The following is an 18,679-nucleotide window of genomic DNA, read 5'->3' as shown; positions in this document are numbered from 1 at the left end:
ACTATTCTCCCTCCACGCTTTTAAAAGCTCACCACACCACACCCTACGCGAGACCTTTTTTATTTTATTTTATTTACTGGGCCTGTGATTTGAGTGAGGAAGGGGAGATGTGTTGGATAGGCATCTTGGCCACCTAGGATGAGGCTCTCTCAAACGGAAAGCAGGAGAGTGCAGTGCAGTCAAAGCTGGCATTTCTTCTCCCTCCCTCCCTCATTTGCTTGCCCATCCCCCATTTTCTCCTTCTTCCCCACCAATTCAAACCGAGATAACATTATAAAATACCGCAACTACTACTCCACACAAGGCGTTAGATTTGGGAGAGGGGTCCGTATATATAGCCTCCTCTCTCCTCTCGCCTCCTCGCCTAGCCATTCCTCTCCATCTCTCTTCCGGTGTCCAGCCTCCCGTGTCATCGCGGATCGATCCGAGCTTCGGTTGGGCGGGTGCGCCGATTGATGCGCGTGAGGCAATGGCGGTCTCCTCGCCTTCTTCCGCTCCGGAGAAGAAGAGGAAGTGGCTCCTCAGCAACAGGAAGGTCCGTACGAGCTCGCTGCTCGCCTTGCCTGCTCACGGCTGCGATCTCAGATATCTCCGCCCCACATTCTTCTCTTTTCTTTCGTTGGGTGTTCTTCATCCGGCCAGTTCTTGCCACGCCAATGGCCAATCTGTGCAAGAACTGTTTGCTTTTTTCTCTGTACCGCACAAGTGCCAACAACATTTGGTCCTTCGACTCGACAAGCAGGGTTGTTTGGTCGTGCCGTCCAAAATCCAAATCACAGGACAGCCTCTTCGAGCTGAGCAAGAAGTACTTCCTTCTTTCGAGCATGGCGTGCCTTTTCTTCTTGTTTCTTTTCCTCTCCAAGATCGACATGCTTGATCTGAGCGCACCGTCTGCTATGCTCTGCTCCGCTCTCGGTTTTCTCTGTTGTTTTGTCCCCCAAAAAATTCATTCATTTTCGCTGTCTCGGATTGGTCCATCTTTCTCTGTTTGTGCAAGAATCCAACCTCGTCTGGCAGAAATCTCATGCTTGTTTCGGTATGTATGCGCAGGTGATCGACAGGTACCTTCGGGAGGCGCGGGCGATTCTCGCCGCGGCGCCGGAATCCGGCGGCGGGGACGCCGTGGCGGCGCTCGGCCTCATCGACGCCGCGCTGGACCTGTCGCCGCGGATGGAGGCCGCGCTCGAGCTGCGGGCGCGGGCGCTCCTCGCGCTGCGGCGGTACCGCGAGGTCGCGGAGATGCTCCGTGACTACATTCCCAGCTGCGGCAAATCCTGCTCCGGCGAGGATGCCTCCTCGTCGTCGTCCTTGTCCTCCTCCAGCTCCGGTGACCTTGGCACAATCTCCCGTGCCAAGCTCCTCTCCCCCGAGCGCCACCGCTCCGACGCGGCCGAGACTGACACTGGGACCGCTCGCTCCTTCCGCTGCTTCGATGTGTCCGAGCTCAAGCGCCGCGTCCTGGCCGGCCTCTCTAAGAACCCCAACACGGACACGCAGTGGCGGTACTTGGTCCTGGGGGAAGCTTGCTTTCACCTCGGCCTCATCGAAGATGCCATGGTTCTTCTCCAGACCGGCCGCCGCCTCGCGTCGGCGGCTTTCCGCCGCGAGAGCGTTTGTTGGTCGGAGGACAGCTTCTCATCATCGACTGTCGCCGCAGCTGTTGCCTCAGTGCCATCGGGCAACGCTTCCAAGTCCGGGTCGGCGTTCATCATACCGGCCGTGGAGTCGGAGGCCATGTCCCAGCTCCTGGCTCACGTGAAGCTCCTGCTCCGCCGCCGCACGGCCGCCATGGCGGCCCTCGACGCGGGCCTCCCAGCGGAGGCCGTCCGCCATTTCTCCAAGATACTCGAGGCACGCCGTGGCGTGCTCCCGCACACCTTCGCCGCCGCGTGCCTCGTCGGCCGCGCCGCGTCATTCCAGGCTGGCGGCCGCCCGGCAGACGCCATAGCAGATTGCAACCGTGCGCTGGCTCTCGACCCCGCGTACATCCCGGCGCTCCGCGCCCGTGCCGATCTCCTTCAGTCCGTGGGGGCGCTCTCCGATTCCCTCCGTGACCTTGACCACCTCAAACTTCTGTACGACGCGGCGCTCCGTGACGGCAAGCTGCCGGGGCCCAGGTGGCGACCGCAGGGTGGCGTGCGCTACCGCGAGATCGCGGGCGCCCACCGCAAGCTGATCGCCCGGATTCAGGGGCTACGCAGCCGCGCCGCCGTGGGCGAGGGGTGCAACATCGATTACTACGCTCTGCTGGGCGTGCGGCGCGGGTGCACGCGCTCTGAGCTGGAGCGCGCGCACTTGCTACTCTCGCTCAAGCTCAAGCCGGACCGCGCCGTGGTGTTCGGCGAGCGGCTGGAGCTGGTGGACGAGCACCGCGACCTGGAGGCGGTGCGCGACCAGGCCCGCATGTCCGCTCTGCTCCTGTACAGGATGCTGCAGAAGGGGTACTCGTTCATCATGTCGGCCGTGATCGACGAGGAGGCCGCCGCTAGGCAGAGGGCGAAAGAAGCCGCGGCCGCCGCCGCGGCGTTGCCCAAGCAGCAACAACAAGCGTCGCCGATACCGGAGAATCCTCCCGTCGTAAACAGCGCCACCGCGAGGACAACGGCGAAACCAAAGGTGAAGGCTGCAGCGGCCGTTGCAACGGTGTCGTCCCAGGCGACGGCGCCGGTGTACCAAGGGGTGTTCTGCCGCGACCTGGCGGTGGTGGGCACGCTGCTGTCCCGCAGCGGGTTCGACCGCTCCCTCCCGGTGAAATGCGAGGCGATGAGCTGCTGATGGCGATGGGTTGCAGCCGCGCAGCCAGGTGCGATCTGATGCGGTTGGGACGAGGAACAGACAGAGGAAGCTGGCGGGAAAAAGCAGACGCGTTTGAATTTATTGGATAGAACTCGCTATTGTACAGTTTTGTGTTCTTGGAGGAAAAGAAAAAGGGGGCGACGCATCTTGTCTTGTACTAGTATCTCTTGTGTGGAGGTGAATGAAATTTTTTGGTTTCTTCTTGTTGAATGCGAGTTGTTACAGTGCAGTAAAGTTTCTCTTTCTTGTAAGTACTGTAGTAGAGTATGATGCACATTTTGAACTCTACCTTTTGACCTCATGATTCCGGTTTCTACCATTTGCACTCCACCCATATACCTCGTGTATGTATGTATGTATGTATGTATGTATGTATGTATGTATTGGACGAGTGGAGGTATCTTTTTGCGTCGCATGGTGCCAAGGAGAGGAAGGAGGCGTTGAGTGGGGGTGTTTGCTCTTAAAGCTGGCCGTAAATGGCGTGCAGTGAGTGATTGCCTGGACTCTCTCTGCTGCTGGTGTGCCACCAATGGGCGATGCAATCCACTGACCCTCCCTGCAGCGTGCAGCCTGTGGTGGTGGTGCCCGGTCCAGCTCCTGCCATTGTGTTTGCGCAGGCTCCCGTGCTGGCTGGATGGGATCTAGCGGCTAGATCATCGTCTCGTCTCTTTTGCCCGCTTTTACAAGTAAACTGTACCTCATCGCCCGCCGCAGACACCTATACTCTACTTTGCAGCCGGTACAGAGCGTGAGAGGGGCAGGGCCTTTTTCCCCACCCGTGTAGTCGCTGAAAGTGAAGGATGATGATGCATCGGTACGTGCATCCGCGTCGTCACCACCAAAATATCCGGCCAGCGCTTGCCGCAGCAGCGCCAACTCTACAGCACGACCCCAAACAGACGTCTGTTTTATTCGGATTCTGTCCGTTTGGGTAAGGAATTGGGGTTGTATCCGGACGTGTCCTGGGATGCGGTGGCCGTGCGTCCAGCGTGCGGTCGCATTCTTTTTGCCCCATTCTGTCCGCGTTTAAATGCCAAGCCATAGTTCAGGCCAGCGGTGCCGGTTCATCTCGCCGGCAACAGAGCCAGCGGCCTACACGTCCATCGCCGGCATCAGCCAGCGGCCGGCAATACAGCCAGTCTCCAAAATGAATAGTTGTCCTTGCCGGCAACACAGCCGACCTCCAGAATGAATGTTTTTCTCGCCGACACACTGCCAGCGGCCTAGCGGGCGGGCGACACCCATGCGAGCCTCCAAAAAAAGAACAGCCACGGCCGTTCGGACGACCTAGTTCAAGCCTTCAGCGTCGAGCATCTCCTTCTGCCTGGCCTCGAACCAGTCCCTCGTCTTCTCGCTCATCTTCGACAAGTCCACGCTCATGATCGCAAGGGCCACCTCCTTCGCTTTGGTGGCGGCATTGGTGGCCTCGATGTCGAGCTGCCTCTGCCTGGGCTTGACGTTGTCAGCCTCGATGTCGAGCTGCCTTTTCCCGGCCGCCTCCTCCATGTCGAGCTGTCTTTGCCGGGCCGCTTCCTCCATGTCGATCTTCCTCCTCTTGGCCGCCTCCTCCATCTCAAGCTTCTTTCTTTGAAGGTCTAAGTATTGCTTCATTTGCTCGTCCTTACTTTGCCGCTTCTTCTCGTCCCTCACATCCTTTTGAGACATCATGCCATGCAAAGTGTCATGCAATGCCATGGATGAGGCATCACATATGTCGTCAACCTTGGAGTTGGTCTTGCCCCTCGGCCTCTTCAATGCGTCGCCATCTTCACCTCCGGCGAACTTGGCCGTCTTCAGTCCTCTCTTCCTTTATAGTTCACGGTATTGGTCCTTGAACTTAGGGAAATTGTTGATGATCGCCCAACAATGCGTAAGAGTGAATGGCTTGTCATTGTGCCGGGCCTTGAATGCCTCCAAAGATTAAAATGCCTACACGGCATGATCAACAACAAGTGAACATGCAAACATATACACGGCCGAAGTGTCATGGCCGTAGCAAGGAAAGGGCTAGGAAGAGGAGAGGATACCATGTCCCCAACGCCGAGACCACTCACGGGTCGTGCTTCAACGCTCTCAAATGCGGCGCAATACTCGTTGCACTCTTGTTGGATGAACAACCATCTCTTTTGAATTGAGTCGATGCCACGGTTGCTTGTAATTTGGTAGGGCTCAAATATCTTCCTTTCATGGAATGTTTTGTAGACTCTCGTCCAAAAAACAATGCCCTTTTGTTGTGCGCCGATCCTTGGATCTTGGATAATCTCCATCCAAGCTTGGCAAATCAACTTGTCCTCATCTTGTGTATATGAACCCGTGCGAATGCTCTTCCTCTTTTTTTGTGCTTCCGCTCTTTGGGTGGGCTCGTCGATGAACAATGGCTCCCCACTAATATCAACGTCATTGCCTTCTTCTTCATCACCATCACCTTCGACATAGATGTCATCGTCTTCATGCCACGAGTCACCATGGTCGTAGTCAGCACGGTCGTCGGCCTCTTCATCGGGTACGTACTGGGCGCGGCCATCCTGACTTTGGGTCTCGACGGGGTCGTAGGCACGGCCATGCCCACCCTCAAAGATCACGTCCTCCATGTACTGATTGTAGAAGGGGTCGTCCACCGTTGGCGTTGGTGTTGGCATTCCGTCAAACAAGACGCGGGGGCCCGGCATCGTGCTTGCTTTCGTTGCATCTCGACGGACGGTCGGCCGCCGCTGCTGGACCCAAGCGTGACGTTGAGGTCGATGACGGCCGTGGGGCGAGGTGTGGACGGCGCGAACAAGCCCACGTCCGGCGACCCCGAGAAACGGGTTTGGCCGTCGGGCCTTGGCGGAGGAAAGCCGGGCGACATGGGCGCGGTCCGCGAGGTCGGCGACTGGCAGTGCGAATGTCGGGCAACCAATGAGCCTATGCTCGCCGGCCTGACGGCCGCTGCAGGGGAACCGGCCGGATGGCCCATGCTAAGCATGGGGAGGGAGTGCGCTTTGTTGACGATGTCCTCCTTCTCGTCGACCGCGGCTTTGCACCGCGTGGCCTCCATCACATCGCGCTCGGTGACAAACTTGGACACGGCGGCATTGACCTTGACGGCCACTCTTCGGCCCTTCCTCTTCGCTGATTCCGCCTCCAACTGGGCGATCTCCTCCGGCGTGCACTCCGACCGCGGCTTTCTTGGCGCCTTGGCCGCCCTCTTCTTCACCTTTTCAGGCGGGTCGATGGCCAGGCCGCCGGAATCCGGCTCGGCGTCGGCCATGGACGGGGAGAGAGGGGGGCGGCGGGAGGGACGTGGGAGGGTTTGGGGAAAAATGGCGCCAAATGGGCGGGCTGGGTTTTTTGATTTGTGCCACCGACAGGCGGGCCAGGGGAGGACAAGCGCGCACTTCCCGCCTGTCCGCGCGCTGTCCGTTTCACCCAAAACCGGCGCAAACTTGGGCCGGGGATGGGTCGAAAGCGGACAGAAAACGGACAAAAATCCGTTTGCGCCCGCGCGCTGGGCCACCTCGTTTGTCCCTTTTACCCCAAACGGACGGGGCTGGACAAGATGGGGTTGCGCGGTGGAGTTGGCCCACCACGCGACCCCATCTTGTCCGAGTACGTCCATTTGAGAAAGAACAGGCGAATAGAACGGCCCAACGTGCTGCTCCAAACGGACAAATGCCCGGATTTCGTCCATTTTCAACCCATCCCCGGCCCAAAATTACGCCAGTTTGGGGTGAAACGGACATCGCGCGGACGGGCTCATCGCACGCCCTTGTCCCCCCTGTGGCCCGCCTGCCGGGGACACTAGCAGTCCCTTTGCTTCCAACGCTTCCACCTCCTCTACCCGCCCTACCGCCGGCGCCACCGCTATTCTCCGGCCTCCTCCTCACCGCGCAGCCCCCAGCCGTCCTGTTGGGGAACATAGTAATTTCAAAAAAATTCCTACGCACACACAGGATCATGGTGATGCATAGCAATGAGAGGGTAGAGTGTTGTCCACGTACCCTCGTAGACCGAAAGCGAAAGCATTAGCACAACACGGTTGATGTAGTCGTACGTCTTCACGATCCGACCGATCAAGTACCGAACGTACGACACCTCCGAGTTCAGCACACGTTCAGCTCGATGACGTCCCTCGAACTCTGATCCAGCCGAGCATTGAGGGAGAGTTTCGTCAGCACGATGGCGTGGTGACGATGATGATGTTCTACCGACGCAGGGCTTCGCCTAAGCACCGCTATGATATTATCGAGGTGGATTATGATGGAGGGGGGCACCGCACACGGCTGGGAGAGATCAACAGATCAACTTGTGTGTCTAGAGGTGCCCCTGCCCTCGTATATAAAGGAGTGAGGGAGAGGCCGGCCCTAGAGGGGGCGCGCCAAGTGTGGGGAGTCCTACTAGGACTCCCAAGTCCTAGTAGGATTCCCCTTTCCTTTCCAGAGTAGGAGAGAAGGAAAGAGGTGGAGAGGGAAAAGGAAAAGGGGGCTGCACCCCTTGTCCAATTTGGACCAGAGGGGGGGCGCGCGCCTCCTTCCTTTTGGCCTCTCCCCTCTATCCCGTATGGCCCAATAAGGCCCAATACTTCTCCTGGTGAATTCCCATAACTCCCCGGTACTCCGAAAATACCTGAATCACTCGAAACCTTTTCGATGTCCGAATATAGTCGTCCAATATATCGATCTTTACGTCTCGACCATTTCAAGACTCCTCGTCATGTCCCCGATCTCATCCAGGACTCCGAACTACCTTCAATACATCAAATCACATAAAACTCATAATATAACCGTCATCAAACTTTAAGCGTGCGGACCCTACGGGTTCGAGAACTATGTAGACATGACCGAGACACGTCTCCGGTCAATAACCAATAGCGGAACCTGGATGCTCATATTGGCTCCCACATATTCTACGAAGATCTTTATCGGTCAAACCGCATAACAACATACGTTGTTCCCTTTATCATCGGTATGTTACTTGCCCGAGATTCGATCGTCGGTATCTCAATACCTAGATCAATCTCGTTACTGGCAAGTCTCTTTACTTGTTCCGTAATACATCATCTCGTAACTAACTCATTAGTTAAAATGCTTGCAAGGCTTATAGTGATGTGCATTACCAAGTGGGCCCAGAGATACCTCTCCGACAATCGGAGTGACAAATCCTAATCTCGAAATACGCCAACCCAACAAGTACCTCTGGAGACACCTGTAGAGCACCTTTATAATCACCTAGTTACGTTGTGACATTTGGTAGCACACAAAGTGTTCCTCCGGTAAACGGGAGTTGCATAATCTCATAGTCATAAGAACATGTATAAGTCATGAAGAAAGCAATAGCAACATACTAAACGATCAAGTGCTAAGCTAACAGAATGGGTCAAGTCAATCACATCATTCTCCTAATGATGTGATCCCGTTAATCAAATGACAACTCATGTCCATGGCTAGGAAACTCAACCATCTTCGATTAACGAGCTAGTCAAGTAGAGGCATACTAGTGACACTCTGTTTGTCTATGTATTCACACATGTATTATGTTTCCGGTTAATACAATTCTACCAGGAATAATAAACATTTATCATGAAATAAGGAAATAAATAATAACTTTATTATTGCCTCTAGAGCATATTTCCTTCACGTCCATACTAAACCACGTCTCAACATGGCTGCCACCACGCCCGCGCTTACGCCGTAGTTTTGGCCGTTGATCGGAGGAGGTTTGGCCGTCGCCGTCGCAGCCGGCGGCAGACGGGATACGACCGCCGACGACGTACCACGGCGGCCACAACAGCTTCCGACGAGTGCTCCAGAGCGGCTAGTAGCCGGCCGCCAACCACCCCTGCTGCATCAAGGTGATCATCGTGGCCTCTTTGCCACCACGACCGCAAGGTGTTCGGCACTTTGCCCACAAAGGTATGGACAGTGGAGATGAGTTTTTCTTTCATCACCTCATTTGTTCATCGGACGATTCGTCGTCGGATGATGAAGATCTTGCACTGGTCGTTCACGACCACATTCAACGACAGCTTTCTCCGTACAGGGGGTCACTCCCTGGCCGTGATCCCAACCTGAACCGCAACAGGGAGAGAGGCCACGCCCTGCTCCATGCCGATTACTTTGCGAACACCCCGCTCTTCAAGCCGGATAAATTTTGTCACCGTTTTCGAATGGCAAGGCATGTGTTCAATCGTATCCGAGAGGGAGTGGTTGCTCATGACCCTGAAGGAAATATGCCCTAGAGGCAATAATGAAATTATTATTTATTTCCTTATTTCATGATAAATGTTTATTATTCATGCTAGAATTGTATTAACCGAAAACATCGTTGGGGAACGTAGTAATTTCAAAAAAAATCCTATGCACACGCAGGATCATGGTGATGCATAGCAACGAGAGGGGGGAGTGTCGTCCACGTACCCTCGTAGACCGTTAAGCGGAAGCATTATGAGAACGTGGTTGATGTAGTCGTATGTCTTCATGATCGACCGATCCTCAGTACTGAACGTACGGCACCTCCGCATTCAGCACACGTTCAGCTCGGTGAAGTCTCGCGAACTCACGATCCAGTAGAGCTCGGGGAAGAGTTTCGTCAGCACGATGGTGTGGTGACGATGTTGATGAAGCTACCGCAGCAGGGCTTTGCCTAAACACCGCTACAGTATGACTGAGGTGGATTATGGTGGAGGGGGGCACCGCACACGGCTGGGAGAGATCTTTACGATCAACTTGTGTGTCTAGAGGTGTCCCCCTGCCCCTGTATATAAAGGAGCAAGGGGGGAGAGGCGGCCGACCAGGAGGAGGCGCGCCATGGAGAAGTCCTACTCCGGGAGTAGGACTCCCTCCTTTCCTAGTTGGAGTAGGAGAAGGGGGAAGGAGGAGGGAGAGAGGAAGGAAAGGGGGCGCCGCCCCCCTCGTCCAATTCGGACTAGAGGGAGAGGGGGGCGCGGCCTTCCCTGGCCGCCCCTCCTCTTCTCCACTAAGGCCCATCTTGGCCCATTAAACCCCCGGGGGGTTCCGGTAACCTCCGGTACTCCGGTAAAATCCCGATTTCACCCGGAGCACTTCCGATATCCAAATATAGGCTTCCAATATATCAATCTTTATGTCTCGACCATTTTGAGACTCCTTGTCATGTCCGTGATCACATCCGGGACTCCGAACTTCCTTCGGTTCATCAAAACACATAAACTCATAATATAACCGTCATCGAACTTTAAGCGTGCGGACCCTCCGGGTTCGAGAACTATGTAGACATGACCGAGACATGTCTCCGGTCAATAACCAATAGCATAACATGGATGCTCATATTGGTTCCTACATATTCTACGAAGATCTTTATCGGTCAAACCACACAACACTATACGTTGTTCTCTTTGTCATCGGTATGTTACTTGCCCAAGATTTGATCGTCGGTATCCAATACCTAGTTCAATCTCATTACCGGCAAGTCTCTTTACTCGTTCCGTAATACATCACCCTGTAAATAAATCATTAGTTATCATGCTTGCAAGGCTTATAGTGATGTGTATTACCGAGAGGGCCCAGAGATACCTCTCCGACAATCTGAGTGACAAATCATAATCTTGATCTATGCCAACTCAACAAGTACCATCGGAGACACCTGTAGAGCACCTTTATAAACACCCAGTTACGTTGTGACGTTTGGTAGCACACAAAGTGTTCCTCCGGTATCCGGGAGTTGCATAATCTCATAGTCATAAGAACATGTATAAGTCATGAAGAAAGCAATAGCAGTAAACAAACGATCAAGTGCTAAGCTAACGAAATGGGTCAAGTCAATCACATCATTCTCCTAATGATGTGATCCCATTGATCAAATAACAACTCATGTCTATGTTTAGGAAACTGAACCATCTTTGATCAATGAGCTAGTCAAGTAGAGGCATACTAGTGACACTATGTTTGTCTATGTATTCACACATGTATTATGTTTCTGGTTAATACAATTCTAGCATGAATAATAAACATTTATCATGAAATAAGGAAATAAATAATAACTTTATTATTGCCTCTAGGGCATATTTCCTTCAAACATAATACATGTGTGAATACATAGACAAACATAGTGTCACTAGTATGCCTCTACTTGACTAGCTCATTGATCAAAGATGGTTAAGTTTCCTAGCCATAGGCATGAGTTGTTATTTGATCAATGGGATCACATCATTAGGAGAATGATGTGATTGACTTGACCCATTCCGTTAGCTTAGCACTTGATCGTTTAAGTTTACTGCTATTGCTTTCTTCATGACTTATACATGTTGCTATGACTATGAGATTATGCAACTCCCGAATACCGGAGGAACACTTTGTGTGATACTAAACGTCACAACGTAACTGGGTGATTATAAAGGTGCTCTACAGGTGTCTCCGATGGTGTTCGTGGAGTTGGCATAGATCAAGAATAGGATTTTTCACTCCAATTGTTGGAGAGGTATCTCTGGGCCCTCTCGGTAATGCACATCACTATAAGCCTTGCAAGCAATGTGACTAATGAGTTAGTTACGGGATGATGCATTACAAAACGAGTGAAGATACTTGCCGGTAACGTGATTGAACTAGGTATTGAGATACCGACGATCGAATCTCGGGCAAGTAACATACCGATGACAAAGGGAACAACGTATGTTGTTATGCGGTTTGACCGATAAAGATCTTCGTAGAATATGTAGGAACCAATATGAGCATCCAGGTTCCGCTATTGGTTATTGACTGGAGACGTGTCTCGGTCATGTCTACATAGTTCTCGAACCCGTAGGGTCCGCACGCTTAAAGTTCTGTGACAATCGGTATTATGCGTTTTTGTGTTTTGATGTACCGAAGGTAGTTCGGAGTCCCGGATATGATCACAAACATGACGAGGAGTCTCGAAATGGTCAATACGTAAAGATCAATATATTGGAAAGTTATATTCAGACACCGGATGAGTTCTGGGGGTTATCGGATAAGTACCGGAGAACCGGGAGGTTACCGGAACCTCCCAGGGGGTTATTGGGCCTTATGGGCCCAAGTGGAGGAAGAGGAGAGGCGACCAGCTAGGGGCGTGCGGCCCCCCTTTCCCAAACCGAATTGGACTAGGGGGCCGCCCCCCTTTCCTTCTTCTTCTCCTCCCCTTCCTTCCCCTCTCCTACTAGGACTAGGAAAGAGGGGGGAATCCTACTTGGAGTAGGATTGTCCCCCTTGGGCGCGCCTCCTCCTCCTTAGCCGCCCCATCCTCCTCTCCCTCCTTTATATACGGGGAGGGGGGCACCCCTTGGAGATACAACAATTGATCTGTTGATCTCTTAGCCGTGTGCGGTGCCCCCCTCCACCATAATCCACCTCGGTTATATGGTAGCGGTGCTTAGGCAAAGCCCTGTGTCGGTAGCTTAATCAACATCGTCACCACATCGTCGTGCTGAGGAAACTCCGAGCTCTACTAGATCGTGAGTTCGCGGGACGTCAATGAGCTGAACGTGTGCTGAACGCGGAGGTGTCGTACGTTCGGTGCTGAGGATCGGTCGATCGTGAAGACGTACGACTACATCAACCGCGTTGTTGTAAAGCTTCACCTTAATGGTCTACGAGGGTACATGGACGACACTCTCCCCTCTCGTTGCTATGCATCACCATGATCTTGCGTGTGCATAGGAAAATTTTGAAATTGCTACATTTCCCAACAGTGGCATCCGAGCCAGGTTTATGCGTAGATGTTATATGCACGAGTAGAACACATGTGAGCTATGGGCGATACAAGTCATACTGCTTACCAGCATGTCATACTTTGGTTCAGCGGTATTGTTGGATGAAGCGGCCCGGACCGACATTACGCGTACGCTTACGCGAGATTGGTTCTACCGACGTGCTTTGCACACAAGTGGCTGGTGGGTGTCAGTTTCTCCAACCTTAGTTGAACCGAGTGTGCCTACGCCCGGTCCTTAAGAAGGTTAAAACAGCACTAACTTGACAAACTATCGTTGTGGTTTTGATGCGTAGGTAAGAACGGTTCTTGCTCAGCCCGTAGTAGCCACAAAAAACTTGCAACAACAAAGTAGAGGACGTCTACCTTGTTTTTGCAGGGCATGTTGTGATATGATATGGTCAAGACATGATGCTATATTTATTGTATGAGATGATCATGTTTTTTAACGGAGTTATCGGCAACTGACAGGAGCCATATGGTTGCCGCTTTATTGTATGCAATGCAAAAGCCATGTAATTGCTTTACTTTATCACTAAGCGGTAGCGATAGTCGTAGAAGCAATAGTTGGCGAGACGACAACGATGCTACGATGGAGATCAAGGTGTCGCACTGGTGACGATGGTGATCATGACGGTGCTTTGGAGATGGAGATTAAAGGCACAAGATGATGATGGCCATATCATATCACTTATATTGATTGCATGTGATGTTTATCCTTTATGCATCTTATTTTGCTTTGTTTGATGGTAGCATTATAAGATGATCTCTCACTAAATTTCAAGGTAAAAGTGTTCTCCCTGAGTATGCACTGTTGACCCACAAGTGTAGGGGATCTATCGTAGCTTTTCGATAAGTAAGAGTGTCGAACCCAACGAGGAGCAGAAGGAAATAATAAGCAGTTTTCTGTAAGGTATTCTCTGCAAACACTGAAATTATCGGTAACAGATAGTTTTGTCATAAGGTAATTTGTAACGAGTAGCAAGTAATAAAAGTAAATAAGGTGCAGCAAGATGGCCCAATCCTTTTTGTAGCAAAGGACAAGCCTCGACAAACTCTTATATGAAGGAAAGCGCTCCCAAGGACACATGGGAATTATCGTCAAGCTAGTTTTCATCACGATCATATGATTCGCGTTCGGTACTTCGATAATTTGATATGTGGGTGGACCAGTACTTGGGTACTGTCCTTACTTGGGCAAGCATCCCACTTATGATTAACCCCCATTGCAAGCATCCGCAACTACAACACAAGTATTAAGGTAAACCTAACTATAGCATGAAACATATGGATCCAAATCAGCCCCTTACGAAGCAATGCATAAACTAGGGTTTAAGCTTCTGTCACTCTAGCAACCCATCATGTACTTATTACTTCCTAATGCCTCCCTCTAGGCCCAAACAATGGTGAAGTGTCATGTAGTCGACATTCACATGACACCACTGGAGGGATGACAACATACATCTCATCAAAATATCGAACGAATACCAAATTCACATGACTACTAATAGCAAGACTTCTCCCATGTCCTCAGGAACAAACGTAACTAATCACAAAGCATGTTCATGTTCATAATCATAGGGGTATTAATATGCATAATGGATCTGAACATATGATCTTCCACCAAGTAAACCAACTAGCATCAACTATAAGGAGTAATCAACACTACTAGCAACCCACAGGTACCAATCCGAGGTTTGGATACAAAGATTGGATACAAGAGATGAACTAGGGTTTGAGATGAGATGGTGCTGGTGAAGATGTTGATGGAGATTGACCCCCTCCTGATGAGAGGATCGTTGGTGATGACGATGGTGATGATTTCCCCCTCCCGGAGGGAAGTTTCCCCGGCAGAACAGCTCTGCCGGAGCCCTTGATTGGTTCCGCCTCATGGCGGCGGAGTTTCTTCCCCAAAGCTTGCTTGTGATTTTTTTTCTCGACAAAAGACGTCATATAGCAGAAGATGGGCATCGGAGGGCCACCAGGGGGCCCACGAGGCAGGGGGCGCGCCCCCACCCTCGTGGCCAGGGTGTGGCCCCCCTCTGGAACTTTCTCCGCTCAGTATTTTTTATTAATTCCAAAAAGGACTTCCGTGAAGTTTCAGGACTTTTGGAGCCGTGCAGAATAGGTTTCTAATATTTGCTCCTTTTCCAGCCCAGAATCCCAGTTGTCGGCATTCTCCCTCTTCATATAAACCTTGTAAAATAAGAGAGAATATGCATAAGTATTGTGACATAATGTGTAATAACAGCCCATAGTGAGTGGGAGCTCTGTAGCATTTCTAATATTATATGTGGATGACATATTGCTGATTGGAAATGATATAGAATTTCTAGATAGCATAAAAGGATACTTGAATAAGAGTTTTTCAATGAAAGACCTCGGTGAAGCTGCTTATATATTGGGCATCAAAATCTATAGAGATAGATCAAGACACTTAATTGGACTTTCACAAAGCACATACCTTGATAAAGTTTTGAAGAGGTTCAAAATGGATCAAGCAAATAAAGGGTTCTAGCCTGTGTTACAAGGTGTGAAGTTGAGTGAGACTCAATGCCCGACCACTGCAGAAGATAGAGAGAAAATGAAAGATGTTCCCTATGCTTCAGCCATAGGCTCTATCATGTATGCAATGTTGTGTACCAGACCTGATGTGTGCCTTGCTATTAGTTTAGCAGGGAGGTACCAAAGTAATCGAGGAGGGGATCACTGGACATCGGTCAAGAACATCCTAAAATACCTGAAAAGTACTAAGGATATGTTTCTCGTTTATGGAGGTGACAAAGAGCTCGTCATAAATGGTTACGTCGATGCAAGCTTTGACACTGATCTGGATGACTCTAAGTCACAAACCGAATACATGTTTTTATTGAACGGTGGAGCTGTCAGTTGGTGCAGTTCTAAGCAAAGCGTCGTGGCGGGATCTACGTGTGAAGCGGAGTACATGGCTTCTTCGGAAGCAGCAAATGAAGGAGTCTGGATGAAGGAGTTCATATCCGACCTAGGTGTCATACCTAGTGCATCGGGTCCAATGAAAATCTTTTGTGACAATACTGGTGCAATTGCCTTGGCAAAGAAATCGAGATTTTGTTGGAAATATGCCCTAGAGGCAATAATAAAAGCATTATTATTATATTTCCTTGTTCATGATAATTGTCTTTATTCATGCTATAATTGTGTTATCCGGAAATCGTAATACATGTGTGAATAATAGACACCAACATGTCCCTAGTAAGCCTCTAGTTGACTAGCTCGTTGATCAACAGATAGTCATGGTTTCCTGACTATGGACATTGGATGTCATTGATAACGAGATCACATCATTAGGAGAATGATGTGATGGACAACACCCAATCCTAAACATAGCACAAGATCGTATAGTTCGTTTGCTAGAGTTTTCCAATGTCAAGTATCTTTTCCTTAGACCATGAGATCGTGTAACTCCCGGATACCGTAGGAGTGCTTTGGGTGTACCAAACGTCACAACGTAACTGGGTGACTATAAAGGTATACTACGGGTATCTCCGAAAGTGTCTGTTGGGTTGACACGGATCAAGACTGGGATTTGTCACTCCGTATGACGGAGAGGTATCACTGGGCCCACTCGGTAATGCATCATCATAATGAGCTCAAAGTGACCAAGTGTCTGGTCACGGGATCATGCATTACAGTACGAGTAAAGTGACTTGCCGGTAACGAGATTGAACGAGGTATTGGGATACCGACGATCGAATCTCGGGCAAGTAACGTACCGATTGACAAAGGGAATTGTATACGGGGTTGCTTGAATCCTCGACATCGTGGTTCATCCGATGAGATCATCGAGAGCATGTGGGAGCCAACATGGGTATCCAGATCCCGCTGTTGGTTATTGACCGGAGCATCTCGGTCATGTCTACATGTCTCCCGAACCCGTAGGGTCTACACACTTAAGGTTCGGTGACGCTAGGGTTGTAGGGATATGTATATGCAGTAACCCGAATGTTGTTCGGAGTCCCGGATGAGATCCCGGACGTCACGAGGAGTTCCGGAATGGTCCGGAGGTAAAGAATTATATATAGGAAGTGCTATTTCGGCCGTCGGGACAAGTTTCGGGGTCACCGGTATTGTACCGGGACCACCGGAAGGGTCCCGGGGGTCCACCGGGTGGGGCCACCTATCCCGGAGGGCCCCATGGGCTGAAGTGGGAAGGGATCCAGCCCAAAGTGGGCTGGGGCGCCACTTCCCCTAGGGCCCATGCGCCTAGGGTGGGGAAACCCTAGGGGGGCGCCCCCTTGCTTGGGGGGCAAGCCCCCCACCCCTTGGCCGCCGCCCCCCTAGGAGATTGCATCTCCTAGGCCCCCCTAGGCCTTGGCGTAAGCCCTGCGGGAGTACTGCAGCTCTCACCACCACGCCGTCGTGCTGCTGCTGGAGCCATCTTCCTCAACCTCTTTCCCCTTGCTGGATCAAGAAGGAGGAGACGTTACGCTGACCGTACGTGTGTTGAACGCGGAGGTGCCGTCCGTTCGGCGCTAGGATCTCCGGTGATTTGGATCACGTCGAGTACGACTACCTCATCCCCGTTCTTTGAACGCTTCCGCTTGCGATCTACAAGGTACGTAGATGCAATCCAATCACTCGTTGCTAGATGAACTCCTAGATGGATCTTGGTGAAACCGTAGGAAATTATTTGTTTTATGCAACGTTCCCCAACAGTGGCATCATGAGCTAGGTCTATGGCGTAGTTCTTTAGCACGAGTAGAACACAATTTGTTGTGGGCGTAGATATTGTCAACTTTATTGCCGCTACTAGTCTTATCTTGCTTCAGCGGTATTGTGGGATGAAGCTGCCCGGACCGACCTTACACGTACGCTTACGTGAGACCGGTTCCACCGACTAACATGCACAAGTTGCATAAGGTGGCTGGCGGGTGTCTGTCTCTCCCACTTTAGTTGAAGCGGATTCGATGAAAAGGGTCCTTATGAAGGGTAAATAGAAGTTGACAAATCACGTTGTGGCTTTAACGTAGGTAAGAAAACGTTCTTGCTAGAACCCTATTGCAGCCACGTAAAACTTGCAACAACAATTAGAGGACGTCTAACTTGTTTTTGCAGCAAGTGTTCTGTGATGTGATATGGCCAAAGTTGTGATGAATGATGAATGATATATATGTGATGTATGAGATGTTCATGCTATTGTAATAGGAATCATGACTTGCATGTCGATGAGTATGACAACCGGCAGGAGCCATAGGAGTTGTCTTTATTTTTTGTATGACCTGCGTGTCATTGAGAAACGCCATGTAAATTACTTTACTTTATTGCTAAACGCGTTAGCCGTAGTAGTAGAAGTAATAGTTGGCGAGCAACTTCATGGAGACACGATGATGGAGATCATGGTGTCATGCCGGTGACAAGATGATCATGGATCCCCAAGATGGAGATCAAAGGAGCTATGTGATATTGGCCATATCATGTCACTATTATTATTTGATTGCATGTGATGTTTATCATGTTTCTGCATCTTGTTTACTTAGAACGACGGTAGTAAATAAGATGATCCCTCATAATAATTTCAAGAAAGTGTTTCCCCTAACTGTGCACTGTTGCGACAGTTCGTTGTTTCGAAGCACCACGTGATGATCGGGTGTTAGATTCCAACGTTCACATACAACGGGTGTAAGACAGATTTACACATGCAAACACTTAGGTTGACTTGACGAGCCTAGCATGTACAGACATGGCCTCAGAACACAGAAGACCGAAAGGTCGAGAATGAGTCGTATAGAAGATACGATCAACATGAAGATGTTCACCGATGTTGACTAGTCCGTCTCACGTGATGATCGGACACGGCCTAGTTAACTCGGATCATGTTATACTTAGATTACCGGAGGGATGCCTATCTGAGTGGGAGTTCATTGAATAATTTGATTAGATGAACTTAATTATCATGAACTTAGTCTAATTTTTTTTTACAATATGTCTTGTAGATCAAATGGCCAACGTAGTCCTCAACTTCAACGCGTTCCTAGAGAAAACCAAGCTGAAAGACGATGGCAGCAACTACACGGACTGGGTCCGGAACCTGAGGATCATCCTCATAGCTGCCAAGAAAGATTATGTCCTACAAGCACCGCTAGGTGACGCACCTGTTCTCCCTGCAGAACAAGACATTATGAACGCTTGGCAGGCACGTACCGATGACTACTCCCTCGTTCAGTGC

The 18,679-nt window shown here is 50.8% G+C and overlaps 1 protein-coding gene across 1 annotated transcript; it reads left to right on the top strand.

Moving 5' to 3' along the window:
- Positions 1-211: 211 nt before the first annotated feature.
- On the top strand, positions 212-3,006 carry LOC125551917. Its single transcript, XM_048715320.1, has 2 exons — positions 212-535; positions 1,051-3,006. Exons 1-2 carry the CDS (start codon positions 470-472, stop codon positions 2,773-2,775), a joined length of 1,791 nt encoding a protein of 596 aa, XP_048571277.1. The 5' UTR covers positions 212-469; the 3' UTR covers positions 2,776-3,006.
- The last annotated feature ends 15,673 nt before the right edge of the window (positions 3,007-18,679 follow it).

This window comes from Triticum urartu, chromosome 4 (assembly GCF_003073215.2).
Source record: "Triticum urartu cultivar G1812 chromosome 4, Tu2.1, whole genome shotgun sequence".
Classification (NCBI taxonomy): domain Eukaryota; kingdom Viridiplantae; phylum Streptophyta; class Magnoliopsida; order Poales; family Poaceae; genus Triticum; species Triticum urartu.
This window is presented reverse-complemented; position numbering and strand designations above follow the sequence as displayed.

What these genes read in the sequence shown, in the direction of transcription:
- LOC125551917 (XM_048715320.1), top strand. Translation starts at nt 470, where the DNA reads ATGGCGGTCTCCTCGCCTTCTTCCGCTCCGGAGAAGAAGAGGAAGTGG. An exon ending in GGCTCCTCAGCAACAGGAAG is followed by an intron (nt 536 to 1,050) that starts GTCCGTACGAGC and finishes ATGTATGCGCAG; the next exon opens with GTGATCGACAGGTACCTTCG.